This window comes from Ixodes scapularis, unplaced genomic scaffold (assembly GCF_016920785.2).
Source record: "Ixodes scapularis isolate PalLabHiFi unplaced genomic scaffold, ASM1692078v2 PGA_scaffold3__209_contigs__length_174095766, whole genome shotgun sequence".
Lineage (NCBI taxonomy): Eukaryota > Metazoa > Arthropoda > Arachnida > Ixodida > Ixodidae > Ixodes > Ixodes scapularis.
Genome location: NW_024609868.1, coordinates 124,271,160 through 124,288,603, shown reverse-complemented (window position 1 = coordinate 124,288,603; position 17,444 = coordinate 124,271,160). Strand labels below are relative to the sequence as shown.

At 44.1% G+C, this 17,444-nt stretch overlaps 1 protein-coding gene across 4 annotated transcripts in view; it reads right to left on the bottom strand.

Moving 5' to 3' along the window:
* Window positions 1-17,444, bottom strand: part of LOC115325687 (zinc metalloproteinase nas-14) — an 87,152-nt gene that overhangs the window by 41,458 nt on the left and 28,250 nt on the right. Inside the window, exon 1 of one of the 4 annotated variants that reach the window (XM_040213215.2) lies at window positions 10,053-10,087. The exons of 2 other annotated variants lie outside the window; for them this stretch is intronic. In XM_040213215.2, the coding sequence (XP_040069149.1) occupies window positions 10,053-10,070 (18 nt within the window). In that variant the 5' untranslated portion in view covers window positions 10,071-10,087. Of the gene's footprint in view, window positions 1-10,052; window positions 10,088-17,444 lie in introns of those variants that run through there. One more of the 4 variants, XM_040213216.2, reaches the window with a different exon arrangement.

Below are 17,444 nucleotides of genomic sequence, written 5' to 3'. Positions count from 1 at the left end.
TTTCAATGTCATGTCACGTGACCCGAGAGAAAAGCCAATCAGTGCCCGATGCAGTTTTCTACATCATGCAGTTGGCGTTCCAGCATAGACAGACTGCATAGGGAAAAACTGCATTTCAACGTCATGTCACGTGACCCGAGAGAAAAGCCAATCAGTGCCCGATGCAGTTTTCTACATCATGCAGTTGGCGTTCCAGCATAGACAGACTGCATAGGGAAAAACTGCATTTCAACGTCATGTCACGTGACCCGAGAGAAAAGCCAATCAGTGCCCGATGCAGTTTTCTACATCATGCAGTTGGCGTTCCAGCATAGACAGACTGCATAGGGAAAAACTGCATTTCAACGTCATGTCACGTGACCCGAGAGAAAAGCCAATCAGTGCCCGATGCAGTTTTCTACATCATGCAGTTGGCGTTCCAGCATAGACAGACTGCATAGGGAAAAACTGCATTTCAACGTCATGTCACGTGACCCGAGAGAAAAGCCAATCAGTGCCCGATGCAGTTTTCTACATCATGCAGTTGGCGTTCCAGCATAGACAGACTGCATAGGGAAAAACTGCATTTCAACGTCATGTCACGTGACCCGAGAGAAAAGCCAATCAGTGCCCGATGCAGTTTTCTACATCATGCAGTTGGCGTTCCAGCATAGACAGACTGCATAGGGAAAAACTGCATTTCAACGTCATGTCACGTGACCCGAGAGAAAAGCCAATCAGTGCCCGATGCAGTTTTCTACATCATGCAGTTGGCGTTCCAGCATAGACAGACTGCATAGGGAAAAACTGCATTTCAACGTCATGTCACGTGACCCGAGAGAAAAGCCAATCAGTGCCCGATGCAGTTTTCTACATATGCAGTTGGCGTTCCAGCATAGACAGACTGCATAGGGAAAAACTACATTTCTACGTCATGTCACGTGACCCGAGAGAAAAGCCAATCAGTGCCCGATGCAGTTTTCTACATCACGCAGTTGGCGTTCCAGCATAGACAGACTGCATAGGGAAAAACTGCATTTCAACGTCATGTCACGTGACCCGAGAGAAAAGCCAATCAGTGCCCGATGCAGTTTTCTACATCATGCAGTTGGCGTTCCAGCATAGACAGACTGCATTGGGAAAAACTGCATTTCAACGTCATGTCACGTGACCCGAGAGAAAAGCCAATCAGTGCCCGATGCAGTTTTCTACATCATGCAGTTGGCGTTCCAGCATAGACAGACTGCATAGCGAAAAACTGCATTTCAACGTCATGTCACGTGACCCGAGAGAAAAGCCAATCAGTGCCCGATGCAGTTTTCTACATCATGCAGTTGGCGTTCCAGCATAGACAGACTGCATAGGGAAAAACTGCATTTCAACGTCATGTCACGTGACCCGAGAGAAAAGCCAATCAGTGCCCGATGCAGTTTTCTACATCATGCAGTTGGCGTTCCAGCATAGACAGACTGCATAGGGAAAAACTGCATTTCAACGTCATGTCACGTGACCCGAGAGAAAAGCCAATCAGTGCCCGATGCAGTTTTCTACATCATGCAGTTGGCGTTCCAGCATAGACAGACTGCATAGGGAAAAACTGCATTTCAACGTCATGTCACGTGACCCGAGAGAAAAGCCAATCAGTGCCCGATGCAGTTTTCTACATCATGCAGTTGGCGTTCCAGCATAGACAGACTGCACAGAGAAAAACTGCATTTCAACGTCATGTCACGTGACCCGAGAGAAAAGCCAATCAGTGCCCGATGCAGTTTTCTACATCATGCAGTTGGCGTTCCAGCAGAGACAGACTGCATAGGGAAAAACTGCATTTCAACGTCATGTCACGTGACCCGAGAGAAAAGCCAATCAGTGCCCGATGCAGTTTTCTACATCATGCAGTTGGCGTTCCAGCATAGACAGACTGCATAGGGAAAAACTGCATTTCAACGTCATGTCACGTGACCCGAGAGAAAAGCCAATCAGTGCCCGATGCAGTTTTCTACATCATGCAGTTGGCGTTCCAGCATAGACAGACTGCATAGGGAAAAACTGCATTTCAACGTCATGTCACGTGACCCGAGAGAAAAGCCAATCAGTGCCCGATGCAGTTTTCTACATCATGCAGTTGGCGTTCCAGCATAGACAGACTGCATAGGGAAAAACTGCATTTCAACGTCATGTCACGTGACCCGAGAGAAAAGCCAATCAGTGCCCGATGCAGTTTTCTACATCATGCAGTTGGCGTTCCAGCATAGACAGACTGCATAGAGAAAAACTGCATTTCAACGTCATGTCACGTGACCCGAGAGAAAAGCCAATCAGTGCCCGTAGCAGTTTTGTACATCATGCAGTTGGCGTTCCAGCATAGACAGACTGCATAGGGAAAAACTGCATTTCAACGTCATGTCACGTGACCCGAGAGAAAAGCCAATCAGTGCCCGATGCAGTTTTCTACATCATGCAGTTGGCGTTCCAGCATAGACAGACTGCATAGGGAAAAACTGCATTTCAACGTCATGTCACGTGACCCGAGAGAAAAGCCAATCAGTGCCCGATGCAGTTTTCTACATCGTGCAGTTGGCGTTCCAGCATAGACAGACTGCATAGGGAAAAACTGCATTTCAACGTCATGTCACGTGACCCGAGAGAAAAGCCAATCAGTGCCCGATGCAGTTTTCTACATCATGCAGTTGGCGTTCCAGCATAGACAGACTGCATAGGGAAAAACTGCATTTCAACGTCATGTCACGTGACCCGAGAGAAAAGCCAATCAGTGCCCGATGCAGTTTTCTACATCATGCAGTTGGCGTTCCAGCATAGACAGACTGCATAGGGAAAAACTGCATTTCAACGTCATGTCACGTGACCCGAGAGAAAAGCCAATCAGTGCCCGATGCAGTTTTCTACATCATGCAGTTGGCGTTCCAGCATAGACAGACTGCATAGGGAAAAACTGCATTTCAACGTCATGTCACGTGACCCGAGAGAAAAGCCAATCAGTGCCCGATGCAGTTTTCTACATCATGCAGTTGGCGTTCCAGCATAGACAGACTGCATAGGGAAAAACTGCATTTCAACGTCATGTCACGTGACCCGAGAGAAAAGCCAATCAGTGCCCGATGCAGTTTTCTACATCATGCAGTTGGCGTTCCAGCATAGACAGACTGCATAGGGAAAAACTGCATTTCAATGTCATGTCACGTGACCCGAGAGAAAAGCCAATCAGTGCCCGATGCAGTTTTCTACATCATGCAGTTGGCGTTCCAGCATAGACAGACTGCATAGGGAAAAACTGCATTTCAACGTCATGTCACGTGACCCGAGAGAAAAGCCAATCAGTGCCCGATGCAGTTTTCTACATCATGCAGTTGGCGTTCCAGCATAGACAGACTGCATAGGGAAAAACTGCATTTCAACGTCATGTCACGTGACCCGAGAGAAAAGCCAATCAGTGCCCGATGCAGTTTTCTACATCATGCAGTTGGCGTTCCAGCATAGACAGACTGCATAGGGAAAAACTGCATTTCAACGTCATGTCACGTGACCCGAGAGAAAAGCCAATCAGTGCCCGATGCAGTTTTCTACATCATGCAGTTGGCGTTCCAGCATAGACAGACTGCATAGGGAAAAACTGCATTTCAACGTCATGTCACGTGACCCGAGAGAAAAGCCAATCAGTGCCCGATGCAGTTTTCTACATCATGCAGTTGGCGTTCCAGCATAGACAGACTGCATAGGGAAAAACTGCATTTCAACGTCATGTCACGTGACCCGAGAGAAAAGCCAATCAGTGCCCGATGCAGTTTTCTACATCATGCAGTTGGCGTTCCAGCATAGACAGACTGCATAGGGAAAAACTGCATTTCAACGTCATGTCACGTGACCCGAGAGAAAAGCCAATCAGTGCCCGATGCAGTTTTCTACATCATGCAGTTGGCGTTCCAGCATAGACAGACTGCATAGGGAAAAACTGCATTTCAACGTCATGTCACGTGACCCGAGAGAAAAGCCAATCAGTGCCCGATGCAGTTTTCTACATATGCAGTTGGCGTTCCAGCATAGACAGACTGCATAGGGAAAAACTACATTTCAACGTCATGTCACGTGACCCGAGAGAAAAGCCAATCAGTGCCCGATGCAGTTTTCTACATCACGCAGTTGGCGTTCCAGCATAGACAGACTGCATAGGGAAAAACTGCATTTCAACGTCATGTCACGTGACCCGAGAGAAAAGCCAATCAGTGCCCGATGCAGTTTTCTACATCATGCAGTTGGCGTTCCAGCATAGACAGACTGCATTGGGAAAAACTGCATTTCAACGTCATGTCACGTGACCCGAGAGAAAAGCCAATCAGTGCCCGATGCAGTTTTCTACATCATGCAGTTGGCGTTCCAGCATAGACAGACTGCATAGCGAAAAACTGCATTTCAACGTCATGTCACGTGACCCGAGAGAAAAGCCAATCAGTGCCCGATGCAGTTTTCTACATCATGCAGTTGGCGTTCCAGCATAGACAGACTGCATATGGAAAAACTGCATTTCAACGTCATGTCACGTGACCCGAGAGAAAAGCCAATCAGTGCCCGATGCAGTTTTCTACATCATGCAGTTGGCGTTCCAGCATAGACAGACTGCATAGGGAAAAACTGCATTTCAACGTCATGTCACGTGACCCGAGAGAAAAGCCAATCAGTGCCCGATGCAGTTTTCTACATCATGCAGTTGGCGTTCCAGCATAGACAGACTGCATAGGGAAAAACTGCATTTCAACGTCATGTCACGTGACCCGAGAGAAAAGCCAATCAGTGCCCGATGCAGTTTTCTACATCATGCAGTTGGCGTTCCAGCATAGACAGACTGCATAGAGAAAAACTGCATTTCAACGTCATGTCACGTGACCCGAGAGAAAAGCCAATCAGTGCCCGATGCAGTTTTCTACATCATGCAGTTGGCGTTCCAGCATAGACAGACTGCATAGGGAAAAACTGCATTTCAACGTCATGTCACGTGACCCGAGAGAAAAGCCAATCAGTGCCCGATGCAGTTTTCTACATCATGCAGTTGGCGTTCCAGCATAGACAGACTGCATAGGGAAAAACTGCATTTCAACGTCATGTCACGTGACCCGAGAGAAAAGCCAATCAGTGCCCGATGCAGTTTTCTACATCATGCAGTTGGCGTTCCAGCATAGACAGACTGCATAGGGAAAAACTGCATTTCAACGTCATGTCACGTGACCCGAGAGAAAAGCCAATCAGTGCCCGATGCAGTTTTCTACATCATGCAGTTGGCGTTCCAGCATAGACAGACTGCATAGGGAAAAACTGCATTTCAACGTCATGTCACGTGACCCGAGAGAAAAGCCAATCAGTGCCCGATGCAGTTTTCTACATCATGCAGTTGGCGTTCCAGCATAGACAGACTGCATAGAGAAAAACTGCATTTCAACGTCATGTCACGTGACCCGAGAGAAAAGCCAATCAGTGCCCGTAGCAGTTTTGTACATCATGCAGTTGGCGTTCCAGCATAGACAGACTGCATAGGGAAAAACTGCATTTCAACGTCATGTCACGTGACCCGAGAGAAAAGCCAATCAGTGCCCGATGCAGTTTTCTACATCATGCAGTTGGCGTTCCAGCATAGACAGACTGCATAGGGAAAAACTGCATTTCAACGTCATGTCACGTGACCCGAGAGAAAAGCCAATCAGTGCCCGATGCAGTTTTCTACATCGTGCAGTTGGCGTTCCAGCATAGACAGACTGCATAGGGAAAAACTGCATTTCAACGTCATGTCACGTGACCCGAGAGAAAAGCCAATCAGTGCCCGATGCAGTTTTCTACATCATGCAGTTGGCGTTCCAGCATAGACAGACTGCATAGGGAAAAACTGCATTTCAACGTCATGTCACGTGACCCGAGAGAAAAGCCAATCAGTGCCCGATGCAGTTTTCTACATCATGCAGTTGGCGTTCCAGCATAGACAGACTGCATAGGGAAAAACTGCATTTCAACGTCATGTCACGTGACCCGAGAGAAAAGCCAATCAGTGCCCGATGCAGTTTTCTACATCATGCAGTTGGCGTTCCAGCATAGACAGACTGCATAGAGAAAAACTGCATTTCAACGTCATGTCACGTGACCCGAGAGAAAAGCCAATCAGTGCCCGTAGCAGTTTTCTACATCATGCAGTTGGCGTTCCAGCATAGACAGACTGCATAGAGAAAAACTGCATTTCAACGTCATGTCACGTGACCCGAGAGAAAAGCCAATCAGTGCCCGTAGCAGTTTTCTACATCATGCAGTTGGCGTTCCAGCATAGACAGACTGCATAGAGAAAAACTGCATTTCAACGTCATGTCACGTGACCCGAGAGAAAAGCCAATCAGTGCCCGATGCAGTTTTCTACATCATGCAGTTGGCGTTCCAGTATAGACAGACTGCATAGAGAAAAACTGCATTTCAACGTCATGTCACGTGACCCGAGAGAAAAGCCAATCAGTGCCGATGCAGTTTTCTACATCATGCAGTTGGCGTTCCAGCATAGACAGACTGCATAGAGAAAAACTGCATTTCAACGTCATGTCACGTGACCCGAGAGAAAAGCCAATCAGTGCCCGTAGCAGTTTTCTACATCATGCAGTTGGCGTTCCAGCATAGACAGGCAGGACGAGAACCTATATTTTTGCGCCGAAGTTTTAAGGAAATATGAATTCAAAATGCAAAAGAGGCCTCCATCTTGCCTAAGTACGTTTTGAAGCACGCCTACAGTGTCTAACACCCTTCCAAAAAAAAAAAATCACACTCAAAAGTTAAAACGAACACGAAACCGCGATGCCCGCTTTGTGTTGGTATGGTGCGACCATTAATCAAATCATAAAAAAAAAGTTGTATGACATTTATTGTTACTCATTCGAAAAGCCATTACACTAGGAGTTTTTATTTTCTGTCTATTATAAACCTACATTATTAATAGTTTGTCTTATTTATTTCTTCGAGTTTAATGTCACAACGTAAATAAATACCACATTCATTCAGCACACTAACTATGCAGCGAGACATGATTGAGTTAAGCTTCTTTTCTTGTCAACACCATAAAGGAATGAAATGCTCCGAATCTTAAACTGCTAAAACCGCACCGCGTCCATTTTTTTTTTCATATTTGCTTGTGTTTTGTGATAATGCCTGATCACGCTGCAGAATAAAAGAAAATAGAGAATAAAGAACCATTTATTTTCCCTTCCCGTGCTTTGAGTACTTCCCAGCGAGAAGAGTTTGAAAGTACGGAAGCGATAAACAGTATCAGACTGATATTTCATTATGAAGCATGAGTGATAAACAAGCAGGCGGCGACCTTGACTCTTGTTTTTTTTTTTTATTTTATGCTTGGGTGTGTGCTACAATAGAGGTTCCTTGCCGTACACGGACTATTTGCCCCAGCCGAATATCTAATCGGCCTTATCTCCTAGTTTACATTAGTAAACGTTTCTTGCTGAAATTGTGATTTTCTTTTTTTGGGGGTTGATAGTCGTAGAATGCAGTCTTTATCTTTTATTTCTGCAGGGGTTAGTTTTGAGACTCAGATGTCAACCTACGGGGACTATTGTACCTATACACTCGCTGTCACCTCAAGAAAAAGGAAGTGTTGCGCCTTATTCATGCGCTGCGGGAATTAGTTCTTACAAGGTTTGATTGTTAAAGGAAGAAACGATGCTTTCAGCGTTGGGAACATTATATATATATTACAGGTCACGTGACATACTAGAACGTGGCGAAGTGTTCCGTACGTTGGAATCTCCTTGAGAACTCGCTCCGTAGCGTTCTATCCGCTCGCCTATTTCAATCAGGACTTGCCCACTGCTTTGTGGCGGCCCCTTTTAATACTTATAAATGTTCTTGCGACGACATGTCTCAAGTATAACTGTGCTTTAATTGAACAGGACAATCTCTAAAAAAGAGCAGCGATTTATTATATGCATCGCTTGAAATAAAACGACTCTTTCGAAAGCTAGTCTTTATTTTTTTTTAACAAAACGTGAGGAAATCTAATCTGTAACAGGCGTGAGCTGAGCTAGTTGGTTCCTAGCTCCCTTAAGGCCAGCTGAATTTGAAAAAAAAAAAAACATACACATAAAGAAAAGACCATTCACACCGTTGGACTAACAACTGATTTTGTTTTTCTTCCTCTTCTACTAGGAGCCCCACTTGAGGGAACAATTCTCTTTTCCTCTTTTTTGCTTCCTAATTCACCTTAAAATTTTTACCCTCGAAGAAATATTTTTTTCTTGTGCAGCACGAGAGAAGGTGCACTAAGGCAGTCATCGCCTTTTTCCTCAATGGCAAGTGCCTCTAGGATTTCACGTCCCAGTTTTGTCTTGCTCCTTGCCAGTTTTGTCTTGCTCCTTGCTCCTTGCACGAAGTACGCGCAAGTCGTACTTCGCAAGGCTTGAACCGGGGCCGCCCTCACCGGGCAGCTAAGCTATATTCCCCTCACCTATGGTGGCAATAAAAGCTCGCATTTCTTCTTGAGAGAAACAAACCTGCGGTTGAACACACGGGACCGCACTCCGCGCCGTCGACGAGGTTGGCCGCCCCCATGTTATCAGCTTTCACTCAATCCCGCATCGAGCGCCTTCCCATAATCCTGCCCGTTCTAAAGTTCGATATGACCTCCGTTTGCAAGGGCTGAATGAATGCGCATCCGCCGTCTCGATATACTTCTGTCTAGCGACGTGAATGCGATGCGCTTCCTTAGGGCATTGTGCCGTTTACATGACCGCATTGAATACGACAATTACAGTCGATGCGACTAAGTCGCATTCATATAAACGTGGCTCTATATTTATTTTGCTGTCCTAGGTTCCGCAGCATGGCGTTTGATGACCTTTTTATTTTAACGGAAGTAACGTCGTGTTAAAGGAGCGGTGCAACGATATTCATTTGGAATGTTTTTTTCACTTTACAAGAGCTTACTGGCACTAGTGGGACTCAAGGATACTCGCACGCAGCACCACTGGCCAAGAAACTCCTTCGTTGCGGTGTAATTTCAAGGACAAAATCGATCATTTTCAATGAATCTTTCCTTTGCAAAATTTGATGACGTAACGTGGGGATCGCAGTACACCCCGGTGACGATATTTGAATGCGGTTCATAGATTGGACCCGAGCATTGCGTGGCACTCGATTCGGGCTCGTGATAATTAGGCTCGAGAAGCATTCGGGTAGTGGCCCCTTGTCCAATCGCTGCAGTGACGAGAATAGCGGAGCCATAACACTCGAACTCAGCGCGATTCCTGTGCTTTGCCAACCCCAGCGCGTGGCTATGATCAACATTGGCGGCATATAATCGGCTCCAGATCACGTGGCCACTTGTTCTTGCTGTAAGTTGAGCAAATGAGCGCTGCTCGTTTTCTTAATTTTTTTTTTTTGTGGGACTACTATTGCGAGGGGTGAAACACGAACGCGTGTTTCATAGGTAATTAATGTCAGGGATCCGTTCTAAGCGGGATTTGCGCAAAGTACGAAAATTGTTGCATCGCCCCTGAACAACTGGGAGCTGTGAAATTTTTCTTCTAAACGCCGGTTTGAATCGGGTCGCGAATGGTGGAACCGCTGACCGAACCGTTTTTTTTTTTTTTCGAATCCATCACTGAACCGGAAGGAAACCAGAATAAAATGCACATAGCCCTACCCAAACAAAACCGGAATAATGACCGGTTCGTCTCCCAGGTGTATAACTTATTTCTAGCTCTCCTGTTGTCGCAATTTTTACGCACATGTTTTATCAGTTGCTTACCCTTTGGCGTTTATTTTCTTTTGCACTGCACTTAAGTTTTGCTCGCGGTATGGTGTGTTTAATTGTATTTTTGTTCGTGCTTGTTTTTATTGCAGATTTCTTACTTCGTCAGCTCCCTCCTTAAATAACGCCCATAAAGAAGGGCCCCTAAGAAATGAATACATTAAATTGAACAAAAAAAAATAAAATTGAATACCAGCGAAGAATATTTGTTTGTCAGATCACAACCAGGTTTGCACAAATAAAGAGTAAAAAAAAAAAAAAAAAAGAAGCTCACCGTTGTATTGCGGACCATGATGTCGCCCTCAAAAAGATCTGGAAGAGAGAAAGAGGAAGCTTGACTATTTGCAGTTCAATCAAATCCACCTGCCGAAGAAGTGTTTGTTTCACAATGAGTTGTTGACGAGATTACATACATACACTCGTCCGGCTAAATTTATTAATGGACTTAGCAGATAGACGTCATCCAGAGATGCCCTTATAACACTAGATTTTATACTTCAAGTTACATAAAAATACCTACTACAAAGGGGAATGTGCAATTTCAGTTGCTTGTGTGTTTCTTCTGCAAGAGCTGAACGTCTATATAGTAGCGATGTAGAACTAGAACCTAATATAGCCGTCAATTTCCGAAGCCGTCCTCGGCCACGGCCGACTATTCGAGAGCAAGATTTATACATAATGCGTTACTTGTAATCAATTGCTTTTTATTAAATTTTTTTAAGGCTTTATTTTTTTTCTTATTATGAATAATTCTACCAATTAAATTATCTTGTTTTTTATGTTCCCAGTTTTTTCGTCGGCCTGTCAGAATGTGGAGGCCGGAATCCTCTTGGCGATCATTCTACAGGTTATCCCACTCATTTTAATCCAAATGGTGGTTAATTTAACCCGAATGTCATTCAATTTAATTCAGGTACCATTCAATTAGTCCCAGCGCAATCAAAATTAATCCTGTGGTCCGTCAATTCAATCCAGAATATACACATGCTAGTTTTTTTCTTGTGTTTCGCTCTCACGTTTGGTAAATTAGAGTAATTGTTTATACATTTAGATTTTGTTGGGGACTACTGATATTTTGATAGCGATTTTAATCTCTTGGAGTTACTAGTAGCACGACTGACATGTTGATTAGTCTTTTCGTAACATGGAAATATTAGTGGCGCACTCGATTTTATTTGGTTTAACTGACATTTTGTGTACTCTTTCTCATTACTTTTACTTATTAATGATACAGTTGAGATGAAATAAGTACAACTGCTATTTATTATAACTCTTTTCGTTACTTCTCGCTATTGACACCGCTGACTTAAAGTGTCACTTCTAATTACTTCGACCTATTAATACACAATTTAAACGATGATAGCTCAACAAACATTTTTTATTAGGCTCGTACAAATGAAACGTGCTGGTTAAGTTACGGTGTTAGAGGAGAGTAACACAGAGGACGAAAACCGGACGACACGCTTCTCCGTCTATATACTAGCGAGTCGTCCGGTGTTTAATCTCCTCTATGGTAATGTTTCATTACTTTCTCGATTACTTTGAGGAACTATTGAGAAAAATAATTTGGTAGAAGCACCTTCGAAATTCTGATTACTTTTTTGTTATATAGGTAATGTAGACGGAAACAACCTATTAAAATCAAACTTTTAGTTTCTCAGTTGATTACATTGAATTATTATTGGCATAGGCGACTTCATATAAGTTCAGCTAATACTTGGATTACTCTCGTAGTTAATACCTGTTACGATTCACACAGTTGACTTTAAATTAACGCCATTTACTTAGTGGTTACGAAGTTAATTGGGGCAAGAACCAGACTGAGAGCAGTGAAGTATCTCGGGTACGTGCTTGACAAAAATGGTCTTCGATCGCCCCCCGAAAAGGTGGAATCGGACGAAAGCGCCCCCCCCCCCCCCCTCCTCCAACAGATGTTCACGAGCTTTGAAGTATTTTGGCATGCTGTGGTCCAAAGAATGTGAACAGTTTGTGAGAAAAGCTAAGGAGCTTCTTTGGGGTGCCGTTGTTTTGATGTTGTATTGTCCAAGTAAACCTGTTCGGTTGACCTGCGATGTGTCTAATTATGGCTTAGGAGCAGTTTTGGCTAATGATGTAAGCAAGGTTGTTTTCAGACTGGTCGAATACGCCTCAAGGGTGCTGACAACTACCGAACTGAACGACTCACAAATAGAGATAGAAGTGCCTGCCATCGTATTCGGCGTCAAGAGGTTTCATTAGTACATATAAAGAGTAAACAAAACTCAAATTGAGCTAAATTGAAGTAGAGTGCGCCACTAATAACTGGAGGTTACCAAAATAGTAATCAACATGTCACTTAAGCTTCGTCAATCGGACGACTAATAACTTGAAATAGTCGAAATAGTGACCAAAATATCAGTTGTCCTCAACAAAATCAAATTTTATAAACAATTACTCTAAGTTATCACAAGTATAAGCGAAACTCCACCACTGAAAATAAATAAGCACAGGTATAAGTTGGGGAATAAATTGATTGCCGGACGGACAAAATTCGGTTGCACTGGGACTAAATCGGATGGCACTCGGATTAAATTGGTTGTCTTTTTGATTAAAATGAGCGGGAAAACCCGTAAGTGTTGCTTGACTTTAAGGTCTTATTACGAGCTTTTGAGTCATCTCACGTAATTTACAATAAACTGTCTTTGCCTTTGTTGGATTTTATTCAAGCTGTTTGTTTGTTTGCGCATTCGCTATGATTGGCACATTGTCTGTAAACGACCAGGCGCAGCGTCATTTGACTGGTATGAGGATCCGGTCACATTACGGTCGGGACACGGGGCAGTGAACCGGGTTGAAAATAACTGCACTCATCTTAAATAAAACACAGTTCGTAACTCTACAGATTTTGAAAGCCTCATAACTAGAATTTGTTTGTCGAGTTCGAGAGTGTTTCATCAAAATGTGTTCCCACACATTCGGGGCTATCTAAATATTTTATCTCGGGCCGAATCACAAAAAACTCAGTGTTTATAGCCCCCTTCTCTACAGGCTGTTTCCAGAGAAACCATAATGTTGACAAAAAAAAAAAAATAGGACAAGGTTGTGGATGTTTTTTACACGTGGGGCAAAGTTTGTGGCAACGGGGCCACTAAACAGTAGGTGGAATAATTTACTTCATCAACTAAATAAGTAAATAGTTTTGACGAACTTTGGGAACGTCGACATGACAACCTCGCTTCGGCTGGATAGTTTCGGTTTCTATCCGCGTAGAAGCACGATATCTGTCGTCTTGTAGCGCCTACTACAAATGTTGAAGCAACATTTCACCTCACGGCTAGACAATAAGTAGTTCGAGCGACCATTCTCCAGCTGCATGAGGCCCCCAAAAATAAAACTTAAAAAAAGCTACTCCTACCTTTTAAGTTCATTTGTTGAGTGATTAACCAATCTAGTTGTTTTTCTATACTTTGTTTCAGCTTCGGTCCGAGCGCGGCCGATGTTATGTGCCGTAGAGCCAATCAAATAGCGAAAGAGGCACAACGTCATGGCGTGCTCTCTGCAGTTGATAGGACCAGCCGGTATTCGCCGTGTCTCTGTGCGTGCTCCTCCGCCGGCTAGTCTTATCAAGCGCAGAGAGCACGCGATGACGCTCCACTTTTTGCGATGTTTGATTGGCCCTTCGGCTCATAACATCGACCGCGCTCGGACCAAAGCTGAAACAAAGTATAGTTTTCCCACCATAATTCCCAGGGCTGAAAAAAAAACAAAAAAACCTTGCGCAAGTTTCTTTTTCTTAAATTGTTGTTCTTTTAGAACATGAAGCTAGGGAGCTTCTGGAGGCGGCATGAGACCACCAGAGGTGAAGCCGGCTGAGACTTTCGTTTACAGGGACACGTCCCCAACGATGACCAAAACCAAACTACGTTATTGGATGGAAAGATCAGCTGATTTGGCTCCAACAGCTGTTTTCAAGCAGCTTTGGTCGCACTTGGGGGCGTTGCCACAGGCCGCGACCTTTACTTCCTGCTTCACTTTGGATTTTCTGGTTTGGCTGGCTTAAGCCGGTATGGCGCCTTCTCTTCCCACTTCCATGCTTTAGAAATGTGGTCTCCAAGCTTTTTCACTAAGAGGACGGATTAGGAATCTGTCGTGGTCTCGAGGGCCGAAAAGCGAAGGAGTATTGAAAGAACGAGGAAAAGCTAAATAAATAATCACAAATAAGCATTTAAGCACAGAAATGAATATTAGAGTAAAGCCCGGTTCACACAGCCCCGTATGCTTACGTTACGTTTTATTACGGGAGATTTCGTCTGCTTATGTCGAAAGTCACAGGAGCATCCGCGCTTCGTCTGAAGCATGGCAACCAGCTCAAGGAGTAAACTTGCACGCGACATGCGATGCACGGATGATCCGAATGTTCCACACCATACAAAAGACGGTCTGCAAACATATTCGAACGAGAGTCACAGCGAGATACATCCTTCGAATGCCGCGTGACACGTGGCATTCGAACCACGGATATTGCGGAGACTTGTGCTTTCAGACTGTATTTTGTATGGTTTATGATCAGTGTGACCCCTGCTTTAAGGTGAATAATACATATCCTTAAATTTGAAATTTAAGTTTTAGCTTATTTTGACATTACCCAACAGTTGTGACGAAACAAACTCACCAGGCCTAAATATATCTTCATGAAAAATATGGCACGTTCACGCAGTGCAAAATACTAATGAACATGTCAAAACTCATGCTCACAGTATGCAATAATTGCGACAGAGAACACGAAGCACACTTCATGAGAACGCAAAATAATTCCAAAACAGTTACCCAGACATAAAGCAAGGGTGGCTGGTGTTCATAATTCATTCAATGAAAAATATGGCGAGAGGACCCGCATTACGATGCTGTTTCCCTCGTTCTTTCTGATATCTTCAAGCGGGCCGCGGGCCCGGCTTTAATGGAATGGGAGCGGCCAGCCACGGGCCGGTCGGAAGACTTACGCGGGCCGGACCTGGTCCGCGGCCCGCGGTTTTGAGATTCCTGCTTCAGAAGAGAGAAAAAAAAAACAAAAAAAAACTGCATGCAAAACTATAAAACATGACACGGGCGTCGGATTCTTTAACCTTCAGGAAACAAGCGCGCGACCCGAATGCCTGGAAAACATCCCGGTACCGATAAGAGAAGGAAACAAGATAAGGGCTGTAGTTTCGCGATAATTATGCAGCACCTGGGAAAATTCTGCGGCTGCTGTGTTTCGGGTAAACATAAAATAAAGCTGCAGATAAAGTCTTCTTCTCCCAAACCTTGGGTTTCTCCATGTTCGAGGTGTTTTGGGTTTTCCCTTGATATTGATAAGACCTTATTCAAGATTTTTTTGGTTTTCTCCTATCGATATAAAACCGACTTGGTGGGACTTTTTGGTCTCTATCGGTATAGGCTGAGAGCACAAAATAATACTGACTATTATTATCGCCAATGTTGCATTTTGAGATTGGGGATTCATCCGAACATCTTTTATTTTGAATAGTAAAAAAATAGCATGCAAAAACGGAGGATTTGAGAAAAGAGAACACAGATACAGTTTAAACTGTGTCTTTTTTTATTTTTTTCTTTCTACTCGTCACCTCAAGAAGAAATCGGCAGTTACGGGAATGCGAAAGCATTCCTACACACAGCGCATTCTTACAAGAAGCGCGCCACGTCTTCCATTTTCAGACGGCGCTCTTGCGGTGACATCAGGCTCTTCCGCTGCGCAGGCGCGGTGCACCCGCCGGCTCCACAGCTTCTGCGGCTATGCATCTGCGTTGCTGTGCTTTTCTTTGTGTTTTATTTTTGAGGCGCGTCCGCTTTGACCTTGAGCGCCCCGCCGGCTGCCGTGACGTAGAAGCCAATGGGAATTTAAATGCCGTTTCGCTAAGGCAATGGGCATTTAGATGCCGTTTTTCGCAGCTACAGACAACGGCTACAGACGCCGTCGGCTTTGATTTGTGGGACGATAAATGCTTTCGCATTTAAAGGAAGCTGAAGCACCTAATGAAAAAAAAAACCGAGTTGGAGGTGAATTCTAACGCACTTTTATCCCGTGAATGTGAATACCGCGTTCGTTTTGCCCGAAGATGTCACTAAACGCGAGAAAACAGAAAAAACCTCCGACCAGTCGTGATGTCATGCTAGGATCTTTGGGCCGCTAAGCGTGTATCGCTCGTGTGGGCAGCGCTTGCAAATGCAAGCTTGCCAGGAATATTCCCTCAAACTGACACCATTCGTGACGTCTATTTCTGAACTTTTTGAAAACAGCGAGAGAGCACGAGCATAACTTTGCCAGGCACTGAAGATGCGCGAGAGCGGAGATTCCGAGAAATCCGAATATGACATCACGGCCCGGGAAGGAGGGGCTTCAGCGATACTTTAACAATTAATTTCTGCAGCCTCCATGCCCCAAATTGAAAAAAAACGATCTCAATCTTTGTGATCTATGTCGATGATTGAGGTGTTTTCCTTCAAATAGAGAACCGCTTCAGTTTCCTTTTAAAAAAGAAGGTTTTCGCATTGTTCATACGCCGCGAAGTAGTTCTTGCAAGCTTTAGTTGCCGAGGGAAGAAGACATGGTTTTGGCGTTTCAAACGTGAACGTCTTAATAAGATAGCATATATCTAATCTAAAATGCACCTACATATGCCGTGGTTCTCCATATAACGGGGGTAATCAGCAGTGGTCCACGAAAAGCCGGACGTCTTTTACTACAGTTCTTGAAGTGAAGACGTGTATAAACCTGTGTTTTCTCGCGCTGTTTTTTTTCCCTCTAATTATGCTAAATAGACAGTCCAACTTCACGCCTTTTAGTTTTGTTTTCAGGCATTATAAAACTCTTTTTGTGCGTGGAAGCAAAATTACTACACAATTGTTTTTTTGCGTGGCGTGTCTTTGCTATTTTGTCTTGCCCTCGCCAACTTCAGGCGAGGAGTTATGGGATGTTTCTTTATATGACTTGTGGCCCTCTTCTGACACTTTTTTTCTCGGATAGATAAAATCAATACGCAAAATGGCCGTATCATGTTTCTGTTATTTCGTCGCCCATTAAAGCGGTAGCTTTACGGGCGACATTTTGCGCGGTTCCATAGTCGTAATTTTTTTAATTTCCCGGGAAAGCGGGGGGGAGGGGGGGGGGGGGGAGAAGGAAGGCGAAGCCTGACAGAGCCCTACGCCCTCCGAAAAGGCGCATTACCTCGTTACAAATATGATTTTGTCTAGCGAATAACGATTCGAAATAAATTATTTTGCAGTGCAACATGGTAACGAGAATGAAACTCTAGATGCAGGAGCGGCCCAATAAATAAACCAATATGCTTAATTTATTTTATCATTATCATCTCGTTAGTTGTGGCCCCGGACATTACTCTATGCATATCAATTCGTTCTAGTCCTAAAACAGCAATTACTATCGTTTTGTTTGTGATATCGCTAGAACAGATAGTAACATGCAAAGTTCCACCTTACTCCTTCGTGCTTCAAATGTAGAGGTTGAAGTTTACTTAAACAGTGAAAGTAATGAAGACAAAAAAAATTGTTTAAACAAAGCGAAAAAAACAAAAACAAAAACAAAAACTCGAGTTTTGCTCAATGCTGGTTTGGCTCTCCACTAACAAAGAAAAAAAAAAACGAAAAGAAAAGACCTCCGTTCTTGCCT